The sequence below is a fragment of the Bos javanicus genome, chromosome 12 (genome assembly GCF_032452875.1).
Source record: "Bos javanicus breed banteng chromosome 12, ARS-OSU_banteng_1.0, whole genome shotgun sequence".
NCBI classification, from domain to species: Eukaryota; Metazoa; Chordata; class Mammalia; order Artiodactyla; family Bovidae; genus Bos; species Bos javanicus.
Window position 1 is genome coordinate 52336048 of NC_083879.1, and position 16198 is coordinate 52352245.

General features: G+C 34.6%; 1 protein-coding gene across 18 annotated transcripts in view; it reads right to left on the bottom strand.

The window, feature by feature from the left end:
* MYCBP2 (MYC binding protein 2) overlaps nt 1-16198 on the bottom strand; it is a 266865-nt gene that overhangs the window by 165660 nt on the left and 85007 nt on the right. For all 18 annotated transcript variants that reach the window (XR_009740049.1, XM_061435145.1, XM_061435153.1 and 15 more), the window contains exons 15-17: nt 12150-12354; nt 7618-7763; nt 7263-7364 (exon numbers count right to left, since the gene is read on the bottom strand). Coding sequence is in view for 17 of the 18 variants with exons in the window: in XM_061435145.1 (XP_061291129.1) it covers nt 7263-7364; nt 7618-7763; nt 12150-12354 (453 nt within the window). In the remaining variant the exon portion in view is untranslated. The remainder of the gene's footprint in view (nt 1-7262; nt 7365-7617; nt 7764-12149; nt 12355-16198) is intronic.

Genomic DNA, 16198 nt, shown 5'->3' on the forward strand with positions numbered 1-16198 from the left:
TAATTGTTCTAACAATGGACAAAGTTAAACTATTGCTCTGTAATAAACTTTGAAAAATGTCATGTTAAATACCAAAATACCCTGCATTAAACATTAAAAATGGGTAGAAAAATATTTTTAAATTATGTCTCTGGATACAGGAAAAAACATAAGCAGCATCAATTCAATGAAACACCAAGAATAATATATCCTATGATTACTACAGATAGAAATATGCTAATTTAATGCTAATAGAAGAGTTAAATATTATTTTCCAGTAACACAGTATCAATCATTTTCAAACTAATATTATATAAACTAAAGAAGAAGAAGTAGAAGAAGTGAAGTCGCTCAGTCGTGTCCGACTCTTTGTGACCCCATGGCCTATAGCCTATCAGGCTCCTCCGTCCATGGGATTTTCCAAGCAAGAGTACTGGAGTGGGTTGCCATTTCCTTCTCCAGAAGCTTCACCTTTAAAATGTAACAAAATGAGACACATTTCAAGTAAGAACATGTTCTTATCCATATGCCCTATTTTCCAATTGATTTAAACAGATGATATAAATCACTCTAAAAAAGTATATAAGACACTTTCTAACTACACAAAAGAATTGCAAATATTAAAATAACAATAATATTAAGCTGTATTACCATTTTATAATTCCTATGGTCTGCCTGAGATATTATTTCTTTCAGAAAAACATTATACCCATAATATTCATAGTTCTTTAGCTTCTCATAAATTCAAACTTTTTAGAGACCTTTCTGTACATAAACACAGAAGGCCTACAAGCAATCACACATAGAAAGTACACCATTCAAACTCAACTTAAGTTACCATTTATACTATCAGGTTACCAGGTTCTAAAATACTCTGTACCCCATGGACTAAAATAATTTTCTTACATAATTAAGTCACTCATTTATTCACCAAACATTTTTTATTATCTTCAATGTCATAGATGCTGGGTATCACAGATACAATGACAAAGACACAGATTTTATTCAAATTCAGTCCACCAAGGAAGACAGAATGAAAACAAAGAATTGCAATATGTTCTGATAAATGTTATTATAAAGGAAATCTGTACACACTATATCTTGAAGGATGAAAAGTAATCAAATCAACTTGGGTGAACTAAAAAAGTTTCAAAGACAGAAAAGCTTTGCCAAGAGAGAAAAAAGAGAAGAGAGGGCATTCCAGGTAAAAGGAATAGGATTTATAAAAGCAGGAAGACATAAACATTACTATATGGTCATTAAAAAAAAAAACAAAAAACAGCTGAAATGGATGGAGTATAAGGTTATCAGGCAGAGAGTAGTAGGAAATGAGTTTGGAGACAAATATACAAAGGAGGTAATTAATGTCTTTTGATACTATTAAGCCTCACTGCAGAGAGTGATGAGAAGTCCACAAAATGTTTTCAATTAGTTGACAAAGACATATTAAATTAACCAACCTCAGGCACAGGTCCTAGGAACACTTGGACAAATATGATGACACCATCTCTGACTCAGGAAGCTTACAGTCTAATGACTGAGAAAGAGTTTACACAAAACTCAAGAAGAAATTATTCCAGTGTGCTAAGAGAAAACTGAGCACACTGGAGGGGCAGCCAGCAAATCTTGAGGGTGGGGAAGTAGGAGTTCCCTTCAGAAAGTTACAGATAATACATTCCAAGAACCTAAGATTATTATCATCTTTTGGGCCAGTAATTATATATCCAGAAATCTGTCCTAAGGAAAACTTAAATTTTTTTTTAAAGATTTAAGCTCAAAAATGTTAATAACTTGCAATTGTAACAAAACATTTAAAACAATCCAAAAAGAAGAAAAGTTAATAAAAAACCATGGTATCTTCTCTCACAGGAACAATGGTAAGCCATTAAAACAAAATTTATGAAGAAAAAAAGTGCTCCTGTGCTATTTAAATTAGCAATGACAAAACGTCATTCATCAACATTTTACAAAAGTTAAAAATAATATAAGGCAGATGGTGCTAAAAGAAAACACCACTCATATTAGTCTTGAGAAGATAAATTCCTATAACACTTAAAAAATAATTTGAAATACATGTTAAAATTTAAAATAGGCACACTCTCTGGCCCACATAGTCTATCTCTGAGAAGCTCTACTATATAAATAAAAATTCCACTACATATGGCTACAAGTTAAAGAATATTTATTATAGCAAAATCCACAAAAAGCTGAAAATAATCTTAATGACCACCAAAAAATAATAGTTGAATAATCTGTGGTGCAGACAGATTATGAAATGTTATGCAGCTATTAAACAGAACGTGGCAGGTCCATACTCACTGATATACTACATGTTCATGCTGTATTGTAAAGTGGGAGAAAGATGCTGCAGACAACTGTATATTCAATACAGTATCACTTCTGTAAACAAACTGCCTAAACTTTTACATAAGTATTGATATCTGCACATGACTCTATATCAATGGAGTAGGATACAGAAATATACCTAGTAGGCTAAACCTCATTTGTTCCATAAAAGAGAATGGGAAGATTTGGGAGAATGGCATTGAAACATGTAAAATGTCATGTATGAAACGAGTTGCCAGTCCAGGTTCGATGCACGATACTGGATGCTTGGGGCTAGTGCACTGGGACGACCCAGAGGGATGGTATGGGGAGGGAGGAGGGAGGAGGGTTCAGGATGGGGAACACATGTATACCTGTGGCGGATTCATTTTGATATTTGGCAAAACTAATACAATTATGTAAAGTTTAAAAATAAAATAAAATTTTAAAAAAAAGATAACTTCTTTTAAAAAACTAGTAAAGATGGGTATTTTAATAAATATTTCAAGATAAAATATGGAGGAATTTAGCCTACCCATGGCATAAAATTTATTGGTAATTGGAATGCAGGACTTTTCTGTAAAGAGTAATCTGTTATTTTGTCAAAATTGATTTTTAAGAAGTTAATCTTTTTAAAAAATACTGAACTATTATTGCATTGTATCTACTTTATTTGCAACAACTGGTTTCATTGACAATTGAGGAAAAGATATCCAGAAATGAAGAGTCCATGTAGGTCTACAGTCTACTCTGGTTTAAATATTTTGATTATCTGTTTCAGATCATAGAGTTAAATTTTGGGTTTAGAAAGTGTGGCCACAAAAATAATGAGTATATTATGGAGCCAACAATCTAGAGGAATGGCCAAGATGGAAAATGTGGGAATTTACCCTTCTTTCATAAAAACACAATAAAGTTTCCTTCTTTTTAATGTTAAAAAAAAAAAAAGAGAGAATGGGAAGGCAAGGAAAAAAAACTGCTAGAAAAATTTTAAAATGTGTATACCATAACATTAAGCGAACATATAAAATAAAATTCAGTCATTGATTATAATTGGAAGTGTATAAAACCTGACTAGAAGATGACCAAGAAATAAAGTAATAATTTAATTAAAGGATATGTTTTTAGAAAACCTGTAACCTAAATTCCTATAATACTTTAATATGGTATTGCAATAAGGCACAGAAAAATTTATGTTGCAATCATTAAGGGGAAAAAACAGCATACCAATATACATCACAGTAAGAAATGATACAAAATATCTAAACAAAAAATCTATATATAGAAAAACTTCAAGAAGTATACCAAAATTCTAAAGCAGTTATCTCTGGATGAAAATTAACATTGATATTTTTTCTTACTCATGTTTTCTAGGTGTGTCATATAATATTTTTATTTAAAAAGGACTTTAATGTGTATAGTATTAGATCAGCTGTGAAAATTAACATTGATATTTTTTCTTACTCATGTTTTCTAGGTGTGTCATATAATATTTTTATTTAAAAAGGACTTTAATGTGTATAGTATTAGATCAGCTGATACTGGATTCAACAGGTCAGATCAAGAAAACAATGGCTTTTGAGGCTTAAAAGTCAATAGCAATAACTTCTCAATCCCCTTGAAACTGGAGAGACTATAACACATTTATTTTTACATTCTAATTTGTAAGTATGGGAAACTGATTTTTTCCTTATCAAATGGAATCACTTTATTTTATAAAAGATGTAGCGGGTTTTGTTAATAATAATCAAAATTTTTGTGATGAGCATCCCAAGGTTGCAAGGAAAGCAACCAAGTAGAAGCCAGAGCAAGAAAAGAATCAAATTCAAAGAGAACAGAAGTTTGTTCAATAGCCCACCACCATCACTAGCATCCTCATCATCACCACCATCAAATGTTTACTTAGGGCTGAGTATATATGTCAGGTATTTTCATGCATATCACTTAATCCTCATCCTTACTTAAGTAAGTACAGTTGCAATCCTCAAAGGTAAGGAAACTGAGATTCAGAGTGGTTATACTCCAGGTAAAAGTTAAGAAGCCAGGATATGAACCAAAGTCTAACTTCAGAACCTATACTCTCAACCACCATGCAATATAGCCAGGCTAGTTATAAAATGTATTACTCAAATAAGACTCTCTACTGAGAGCAAAAGAGGCCACTGTAAGTAATATGTCCAGACCATACGCGTAAAACAGGACTGTCCCAGGAAAACAGGAGGCATAAAATGGGACTGTCCCAGGCAGAGGACGTAACACATTTATCAACAGTTCACAATTATGAAACTTTGATTTGATATTTGGTGCGGGGGCAGGGGTGGGGAGAGAAAGAAGGAAAGGAAGACAGCATTATCTGAGCATAGCTTTCCTTACCACAGACTGCTGAGAAGGAATATAAACACAAGAGCACTCATATAATCACCCAGGAGACCTGATGACTTGAGTTCTACTAAAAATCAAACTGAACAAGCACAAGCACTCCACTTGTTAAACCAGTCTCAGAGACTTACATATCAATCAACTGTCTCATCTAAAACACAAACTCAAAATTTACAGATTATAAAATCTGTAAATGAATACTATCAGTACCTAAGAATATATATGTAAGAAAAGTATTACCTGGAAGAATAATAGCATAAAAACAATTAAAGACAAAGTTCCAACTTTATCAAAAAGTAGTGACCACACTGCTTTTGTGGGTTTCAATAGCAACAGAAGAGTTTGTGTCAAAAATAGCAGCTAAACCACATCAACAGGCCTGAGGTTAATGAGTAAGGCTTTAATACTAGAGCTAGGTTCAAAAATTTTGATCAACTTCAAAACAGCTAACAAAAACTTGGTAAACAGGATGAGATAGATAAATCAAATAAAATAATTTAACTAAATCTAATCCCCAAAGCCTGAAATTTAAATATAGGTAAAGCCAACTAATAACAAGCCTAATTACCAACAGACTGCTTTTAGTTATCTAAAAAGCATCAAGTAGAAGCCAAGGTTGGGGAGTGGGGGCGGCGGGGGTGATGCGGGCTGCCAACAACTATATATGTGTGGCAGCTGGAACACTAAAAATTTATTTGACGTTCCTGTTCTTCCTGAGGACAAAACAAGACTAATAATCCTCGCTAGCAATGTGCCAAACAAAAATTCTAGAATGCTGTGCATGTGACTCAAATCTGTATTGAAGACTCTCAGATAGGCAGAAAGCATGAGGCCCAAGTGATTCTGAGAGTGAAGGTCCATGGAACAAATTTTGAACATTACCGCCCTAGAGTAGCGGTTCTCATACTCCGGCACCCTCAGAATCACCTGGAAAGTTTGTTAAAGCACAGATACAATAATCTAATTTCCATAAATATTTAATAAAGGAGTTTTTTAAACTTGAAAGGGTTAGAGTATACGTTTTAAAGGTCCATGATACATTTTAAAATATATGCAAAAGAATATTCTGCAATCACAAAGTTTTGTTGAATAACCAGTGCATAATCAATATTCTTTTATTCTTTTGTTGGTACAGAAATATACTGTACCAAGAGAATATCTTTTGACAGAGGAAGGTAAAATTTTACTAAGATACACACTAGGCAAATAATTAAATGTCATCATAAGGATTTGCTATACTTAGGTTGAAACATAGGAAAGTGGGGGTTTTGTAGGTGATTTTGTATGAGTCAACCTAACATCTCCAAAAAAAAGAGAAAAAAACAGGTGGTAAATCCATCAATGATACTTAACCTTGAGTAAATCACACTATCAATATAAAAGGAATTATTACTTTATTACTATGCATGAGAACTTAAATTTTACCACATTCTCTACAAAACATTTAATATGCAATTTTCCCATACATGTATATAATGTAAATAACACTATATATTTACATTATTCTCATTAAAATATCATTTAAAGGGAATGACTTTATGTAAACAAAGCCAAACAGGAAATATTCACTGTATCAATTCCTCAACATTGCTTATTAGATACTATAAAGAACAATTTCCAAGTTCTAAGCAGATGTTTTATGACCTGAGTTTTTATTAAAAAGAATTTACTATGTGTACTACACATTTTATACTTACTCCCTTTTATATTATAAAAATGGAATGCCTAAAAAGTCTGTAATGATGGTTCAATGAGTAAAAGGTTTTATCTCCTGTATCAAATATCATGCAATTCTAATAAATATTAAAATATACAATATCACTAAATATTTCTAATTAAGATTTTACCTAGCAGAGAAATAAAATCATAGACCTTTGGAACAATATGTCTTAATTCTGCAAAGAAAAGAATCTATTGGACAACAATAACTTTAGTAATACTTATATTTACCTCTGCTTGTTGGATATACACTAAAATATTTATAATCACTGTTAAATGTATTTTTCAGGTTGAGAAATGGTCAAGAACAATAGGGAAAAAATAAATAATATATCTATCTTTGCAATTAAAACCTGCAGACCCTCTAACTTACCCTTCTTGTACATAACCAGAATAAGCTTTTTTCCATAAAGATACATAAAAGCGTACTTATGCACTAAACTGGAAGAAGAGTGGTAAGACCATGTCCAAATGATAATGACTGTAAATGAGTAAGAAAGCAGAACTTAAAATACTAATTTGGCATTCATAGTTAAGCAGGTATGTCTAAATATGGGTGAAGGAGAGTTCCTAGAATTTGTTTTTTTCTTTTAAAGGTTGCCATTGATAATAGTTTTTGATGCTTGTCATATGGCACAATTCTTAAAATGGCTGACTGATGCCATAGACACACTACTGAAATAAATGGATGTATTAGCACAACTGTAAATACCCGAAACATCTTCACATTACTTTCATAAATTACTAGAATGTTACTAATTTTAATTTCGTACCAAATCAGCCTATTTTATAAACTTCTAAGTGGTCTCAGTGTAAGAAAATGGATGTTCATACATATTTTCTCTGCAGCTACATCTTACCTCTTCCTTCATCTAATCTGTGCCTCCTGATTACACGTTGCCGTTTTTCTTCTTGGCGTAACTGAAGGTGTTCTTCAATGTTAACCCCAGGCACTGGGACAGCTGATGATGACAATCAATCAATTAGTTTTATAATAGATATGACAAAACTAAATAAAATTCAAGATAATAAGCTAACAAAAACATTGTCTAAAACACAAATGATTTTTACTGCAAGAATTTTAGCAAAAAAGCAACTCATCCCTTAATCAATGACAAATTGTCAGTTACCAAACAAGCAGCATCACATAATTGACTATTACCTTAGTTTTTTAACATGTCTACAAGGAATCGTTTAAACTATCAGAATTACTACCTAACAGAAGATCTAACGGTATCATCTCTTTCACTGCATCAAGAATTCCTCTTTGTCTTGCCTCTTGACCATCCAATTCTCTCGCGCAAGCCTTGCAACATCCACATACAGCACAGCCAGATTCTCCAGAACCACAACCACAGATCCTAAAAACAAATAAATTAATTATTAGCTGGAGTCCTTCTCTCTCCTTAAAACTCCATAACATCTTTTCTGCATTTTTAAGATTAGCTTAAATGAGTCTGCAATGCAATCAACCCCTTCAGAAGACCAGAATTTGTCAATTTTAAAGAAAAGGTATGAATAGATGAATAATTAAAAGGTATGATTCAATACTAAAAACACCCAATAGGCATAATGAATATATTTCTACAGAAAATACAAATGGATTCTGCTGATTTCAAAGCTTCTATTTACAGTCTTTTAGAAGTTTTCATAGTTAGTGAGGCACCAGCAGCTTTAGTACTAAACAGACAGCAAATAAACAACATTGCTATTTCCCAGACAAGTTACAGGAGGTGTGGGCAGCCTTCAGGGAGTGAGCTCAGCCTGCCAGCTTCATGCATTCTGTCTCCTTCCCTTTCCTTTCCTTTACATGTCATCATCTCCCATTCTCTCCTTTCACAAATATTACAAATATTTTGTAATATTTGAAGTCATTTGTAATAGCAGTTTTCTGCATGTTTATTCCTAGGCTGACTTTATTCATGTATTTATTTCAGTTTCACTAATAAAGAAATTACTGTATGTGGTTAGATACTGTCCATTTGAATCTATAAAAAATTATTGGAAATTGACAGTATATCTCTGGGAAAAAGTATATAAAGAATAAGAATTAACTTCAAGAAGGACCAAGGAATTCAGAAATTAATTTATGATATTTATCAACAGCTTAAGTTCAGAGATTGGGAACACTTAGTTTTAAATGGAAATATAGCTTGGGAGAAATCCAGAAAGCTAAATTTCAATCCCAATTAAAAAAAAACAAAACAACACAGAGTCTTTCTTTTATCCAAATTATATTTTAAAATAAACAAGTTAGGGGTTTAAATAGAGCAAACAGACCCAAACATATAATTTTCTAGAAGAAATATTATCCTTTAACAAAGAAAGCCAAATATTTTTTCACACAGGCTAAAAATGCAAAGAAAATTTATTCTTAAAAAATCGGAATATTCCAATAGCCTAAAAGAAACAGCCTATTATACACACATGATCTAATTAACTATGTTAGGCCAAGTTATAAACCCAGAAATATACTCATAGGAGATCCAGACATTACTTGGGAAGAAGCACCTAAGTACTAACAAGGTGTCAAATAAGGAAGCCAGAGATCAAGAAGCGGCTAGTCTCACTGAGTTTTTCTTCAAAGGATTCCCCCTACTTCCCAAAGTTAGCTAATTATCATAAATAATCTGATCTTAGAAAGATAAGATCTATCATAATACAAAGATGTATGATAATTAATTTCATCTCCCAAAGGATATCCCATTGTATTAGCTATAAACAACAACTAAAATTCTATCCAACATTTTAGGGGGAAAACTGCATTCTGATTCTGACAAATCCACATAATAACTTTAAAATGATAATACAACAGAATTCTGGAGGCGGGGAGGGGGGAGACCCAACAAGAATAAAAAGGATAAATATAACAAGCATAATGCAACTCTAGAAGTAACAGTTCCTAGAACTTCTAAAGTTGGAACACTTTATTAATTAAAATAAAACTACATGCCACTAATTGAGTATTCAGTATGATCTCTGATAATTCCACACAGAACAAACTCATATTCAACACAAATTAATAGATATCTGGCCATAAAGAAGTCTTAGAAAAAGACTACAAATGAAGGCAGAGATCCGTGTATTAAAGAAATTCATGACCTGTTTTAAAATAATAGTTTAAGTCAGAAAAAGATAAATATATGATATCAATTTTATGTGGAATCTAAAAAAAAGGCTACAAATGCACTTATCTACAAAATAGAAACAGAATTATAGATACAGAAAATAAACTTATTAGGGGGTAAGGAGAAGAGGGATAAATTAGAAGATTGACACATACATACTACTACATATAAAACAGATAACTAACTAATAAGGACTACTGTATAGGGAACTCTACTCAATACTCTGAAAGCCTATATGAAAAGAGAAACTAAAAAGGAGTGGATATGTATATAACAGATTCACTTTGCTGTACACCTGAAACTCACAAACATTATAAATCAACTCTACTCCAATTAAAAATAAAATCTGAATAAGTAGAAAAACACATCATGATACTGAATGGAATTATTTAATACCACAGAAATCAATTCTAAAACTAATCAATTCAGTTCAGTTCAGTTGTTCAGTCATGTCCGACTCTTTGCAACCCCATGGACCGCAACATGCCAGGCCTCCCTATCCATCACCAACTCCCAGAGTTTAGCCAAACTCATGTCCATTGAGTCGGTGATAACTTCAATTAAAGTTATATTTTAATTAATATAAGAATAGTCCCCCAAATGATAAAATAATAGTCCCCCAAATAATAGAATAATTAACTAAGAATAGTCCCCCAAATGATAAAAAAGACACTGAGAGGAGCTAACCTTACTATACAAAATATAAACCACATAATATTAGCATAAGGCTGGATCGTTAAACAACGGAAGTCCGAGGAAATAGGTTGTTATATATAAGGGAATATAATAAATGATAAATCTGGTAGCCAATTCAAATGTAATGACTGTACAATGGACTACAAAATAGGTAAGAAAATAAAGTTGGATATCTACCCCACATCAAAACCATTTCTACTGACATTAAAACCTAAGGAAATAAAACAGGTTTTAGAAGAATATTTAAGGTATCATATAATCAACTAGAAATCGAGACACCTTTCTGGTCTAGATAGAAAATTCAAAAATTTCAAAGACATACATATTTGCTTATAAAAAATGTTAAGTGCTTCTGAATAATAGAATATAGGCTAATTTAGCTAAATGATCATTAGTAAATTGGGAAACACTATTTGGACAGAAAACAGAAAATGGTTAATACTAAGAATATTCATAGAACACCTTCCAATTGTTAACACAGACAAAGATTTTAAAGAAAAAACTCACAGAAGAGTATATTTAAAAAGCCAGGAGAAATGTGAGTCATGGAAATATAAATGAAAATAATGATGTGATATCACTTTACATTCACTGAGCTGACAACATTAAAGAACTGTATGAGCCACTACGGCAGTATTTCAAAAGTGTGCCTTCTGCTATTAGCGAAAACAGAAACCATTCATCTTTTTAAAGAAATAACCAGCAAGGTAACCAGAATTGAAAGAGACACATGAACACCAATGTTCACTGCAGCACTGTTTACAACAGCTAGGACATGGAAGCCACCTAGATGTCCACGGGCATATGAATGGATAAGGAAGTTGTGGCACACATACACAATGGAATATTACTCAGCTATAAAAAAGGATACATTTGAATCAGTTCTAATGAGGTGGGTGAAACTGTAGCCTATTATACAGAGTGAAGTAAGTCAGAAAGAGAAACACCAATACAGTATATTAACACATATATATGGAATTTAGAAAGACAGTAACAACAACCTTATATGTAAGATAGCAAAAGAGATACAGATGTAAAGATAAAAATAAAAATAAAATCTGAATAAGTAGAAAAACACATCATGTTACTGAATGGAATTAATTAATACCATAGAAATCCATTCTAAAACTAATCAATTCAGTTCCGTTCAGTCACTCAGTCGTGTCTGATTCTTTGCAACCCCATAGACCGCAGCACGCCAGGCCTCCCTGTCCATCACCAACTCCAGCCTTTTGGACTATGTGGGAGAAGGCAAGGGTTGGTACCATATAAGAGAATAGCACTGAAACACGTATATTATCCTATGTAAAACAGATGACCAGTGCAAGTTCAATGCATGAAGCAGGCATTCAAAGCTGTTGCTCTGGTACAACCCAGAGGGATGGGGTGGGGAATAAAGTGGGACAGGGCTTCAGGATGTTGGGTCACATGTACACCCACGGCTGATTCATGTCAATGTATAGCAAAAACCACCACAATATTGTAATTAGCTTCCAATTAAAATAAATAAATTAATTAAAACAAAACAAAACAAAAACAACCATCAAAAACAAAACAAAAAAACAAATTTTTTAAACAAGCAATAATAGTCCTGGGGATACACTCCATAGAAACAGATTCATCAATATATAAAAACCTATGTACATTTTTTCGTGAAATAAAAATTTAAGTAATAAAATGAACTGAGGACTGGGGGGCGAATAATAAAGGTTTAAACAAATTAAATGAAAGAGAAGCACCTTAAATAAAATAAGCATGACTTAGAAATTATTACGATAGAAAATAAATATAAGAATTATAGGTGTATGCCAATATGCTTTGTAAGAAACAACACAACAGAATACACTCTAGCATAACTGTGAAAAAGGGTTTGGCATATTTTCCACTACTATTTCCTCTCTCGAGTACTGCACGTCCTCTTACCCTCCAGGGACTCTGTCTGGACGCCCGCTGCTGACGCAGCTGGCCCCGTAACCCGTGCAGTCTCCGCATACAGTGCACACCATGCACTGCTCCAGCTTCCACTTGTGCATGCCTGGAGGACACATCATGGACTTCTCATCCTTCTCATCCAGCTCCTCTTCCAGGTCCTCGTCCATTGCGGTCGCCATATTTTCAACTCCAAACCCTATTTAAAAGATCAGTCTATCATTTTCATCTAGATTATTCCCATGTCTAAAAAACTGGTAATTTTACTTCCCCATTAAAAAAAATACGTAACACAAACTAATCCAAGTGAATATACAAAGGTATGATAAAATATAACAGCAACAAAAATAACATTTAATTTAGGAACCACCAATAAATGCTCTCTTCATTTCCTTTCTGCAAAAAGAGGCAGTGGTGGCAGGAGTATTTCTTAGCTGTAATTATCTGTTATTCGTTAATTCTAATTTTTTTCTGATTTTAGTCCCTCCTGTCCATCCTCACCACCAATACTTTCATTCAACAGACCAAAGAAAGTGTTCTAACCACATTCTAAGCCAAGACCTCCCTCACTCATTGCTAGACTCAATCAATATCCTCTCATTGCTACAAATCAGCTTCTCAGACTATATATTTGACCCTGCTGCTGCTGCTGCGTCGCTTTAGTCGTGTCCGACTCTCTGCGACCCCATAGACGGGAGCCCACCAGGCTTCCCGTCCCTGGGATTCTCCAGGCAAAAACACTGGAGTGGGTTGCCATTTCCTTCTCCAATGCAGGAAAGTGAAAAGTGAAAGTGAAGTCGCTCAGTTGTGTCCGACTCTAGTTGTGTCCGACTCTAGCGACCCCATGGACTGCAGCCTACCAGGCTCCTCCGTCCACGGGATTCTCTAGGCAAAAGTACTGGAGTGGGGTGCCATTGTCTTCTCTGATATTTGACCCTATGACTTACAAACTACAAACCTCTAATGCCTTTCCAAGGTCTTCAAAGGAACAAAACTGCTTAGCAAGATACAGTCAGTCACAAAAGGGCTCCCTACTTCCTCCAAGCTCATTCCCTCTATGCAAATTACATTCCACCTGAATTCAAATTCCCTCTGCTTTCTGAACATCCTCTGCCCTTTCGCAGGTTCAGGGCCTTTGCTCATCTTTGCTCTACCTGTATCTCTATATCTCATTTATCAGATGCCTCTTCCTATCTCATCTGGAGAGAAACTCCTTCAAAAACTCAGCTCAAAGGTCATTTCCTGTGAAAACACTTAGAACTTTTTCCGGGTAAGTCATTATCTCTTCAAAGCCTGTAAATATCTCACTTAAAGCTTATTTGTGTTAGAATTCATTCAAATATTTTTTTAAACACCAACTATGCCCCAGACATTCCTTCTATGGCAGAATCAACTAACTTTTTGAAAAGGGCTAGGTTGTAAATAATTTAGGCTTTGGGGGCTACATAAGTCTATGTCACTCTTCTAAAAAAATCAGTTAAGTCTCAGTCTTTTCCAACTCTGCAACCCCATGGACTGTAGCACACCAGTCTTCCATGTCCATCACCAACTTCTGGAGCTTACTCAAACTCATGTCCATCAAGTTGGTGATGCCATCCAACCATCTCATCCACTGTTGTCCCCTTCTCTTCTTGCCTTCAATCTTTCCCAGCATCATGGTCTTTTCAGATGAGTCAGTTCTTCTCATCAGGTGGCCAAGGTACTTGAGCTTCAGCATCAGTCCTTCCAATGAGTATTCAGGACTGATTTTCATTACTGACTTTGATCTCCTTGCTGTCCAAGGGACTCAAAAGTCTTTTCCAACACCAATTTCAAAAGCATCAATTCTTCAGCACTGAGCTTTCTTTATAATCCAACTCTCACATCCATACATGCCTGCTGGAAAAACCATAGCTTTGACTAGATGGACCTTTGTCAGCAAAGTAATGTCTCTGCTTTTTAATATGCTGTCTAGGTTCGTCATAGCTTTTCTTCCAAGGAGCAAACATCTTTTAATTTCATGAATGCAGTCATCATCTGCAGTGATTTTGAAGCCCAAGAAAATAAAGTCTGTCACTATTTCCATCGTTCCCCCCATCTATTTGCCATGAAGTGATGGCACCGGATGTCATGATTTTAGTTTTTTGAACATTGAGCTTTAAGGCAACTTTTTCACTCTCCTCTTTTCACCTTCATCAAGACTCTCTTTAATTCCTCTTCATTTTCTGCCATAAGGGTGGTGTCATTTGCATATTTGAGGTTACTGATATTTCTCCCAGCAATCTTGATCCCAGCTTTTGAGTCATCCTTCCCAGCATACTCTGCATATAGTTAAATAGGCAGGGTGGCATACCCCTTTCCCAATTTGGAAACAGTCTGCTGTTTCATGTCCAGTGCTAACTGTTGCTTCTTGACCTGCATACAGATTTCTCAAGAGGCAGGTAAGGTGGTCTCGTATTCACATCTCTTTCAGAATTTTCCACAGTTTGTTGTGATCCACACAGTCAAAGACTTTGGCATAGTCAATAAAGCAGAAGTAGATGTTTTTCTGGAATTTTCTTGCTTTTTCTATGATCCAACGGAAGTTGGCAATTTGACCTCTGGTTCCTCTGCCTTTTCTAAATTCAGCTTGAACCTCTGGAAGTTTTTGGTTCATGTACAGTTGAAGGCTGGCTTGGAAAATTTTGAGAATTACTTTACTAGCGTGTGAGATGAGTGCAATTGTGTGGCAGTTTTAACATTCTTTGGCACTGCCTTTCCTTGGGATTGAAATGAAAACTGACCTTTTCCAGTCCTGTGGCCACTGCTGAGTTTTCCAAATTTGCTGGCATATTGAGTGCAGCACTTTCACAGCATCATCTTTTAGGATTTGAAGTAGCTCACCTGGAATTCCATCTCCTCCACTAGCTTTGTTCATAGTGATGCTTTCTAAGACCCACTTGACTTCGCATTCCAGAATGTCTCACTTTAGGAGGGTGATCACACCATCATGGTTGTCTGGGTCATAAAGATCTTTTTTGTATAGTTCCTCTGTGTATTCTTGCCATCTCTTCTTAACACTTTCTGCTTCTGTTAGGTCCATACCATTTCTGTCCTTTATTGAGCCCATCTTTGCATGAAGATTCCCTTGGTATCTCTAATTTTCTTAAAGAGATCTCTAGTCTTTCCATTCTATTTTTTTCCTCTATTTCTTCACACTGATCACTGAGGAAAGCTTTCTTATCTCTCCTTGCTATTCTTTGGAACTCTGCATTCAGATTGGTATATCTTTCCTTTTCTCCTTTGCCTTTTCCTTCTCTTCTTTTCTCCGCTATTTGTAAGCCCTCCTCAGACAACCATTTTGCCTTTTTGCATTTTTCTCAGGGATGGATTTGATCACCATCTCCTATACAATATCAAGAACCTCTGTCCATAGTTCATCAGACACTCTGTCTATCAGATTTAATCCCTTGAATCTATTTGTCATTTTCACTGTATAATCATAAGGGATTTGATTTTGGTCATACCTGAATGGTCCAGTGGTTTTCCCCACTTTCTTCAGTTTAAGTTTGAATTTTGCAAAGAGTTCATGATCTGAATCACAGACAGCTCCCGATTTTGTTTTGCTGACTCTATAGAGCTTCTCCATCTTCGACTGCAAAGAATATAATCAATCTGATTTCAGTACTGACCATCTGGTGATGTCCATGTGTAGAGTCTTCTCTTGTGTTGTTGGAAGAGGGTGTTTGCTATGACCAGTGCTTTCTCTTGGCAAAACTGTTAGCCTTTTCCCTGCTTCATTTTGTACTCCAAGGTCAAACTTGCCTGTTACTCCAGGTATCTCTTGACTACTTACTTTCGCATTCCTGTCCACTATGATGAAAAGGACATCTTTTTTTGCTGTTATTTCTACAAGGTCTTGTAGGTCTTCATAGAACCGTTCAACTTCAGCTTCTTCGGGATTACTCTTTGGGGCATAGACTTGGATTACTGTGATACTAAATAGTTTGCCTTGGAAATGAACAGACATCATTCTGTTGTTTTTGAGACTGCACCCAAGAACTGCATTTTGGACTCTTCTGTTG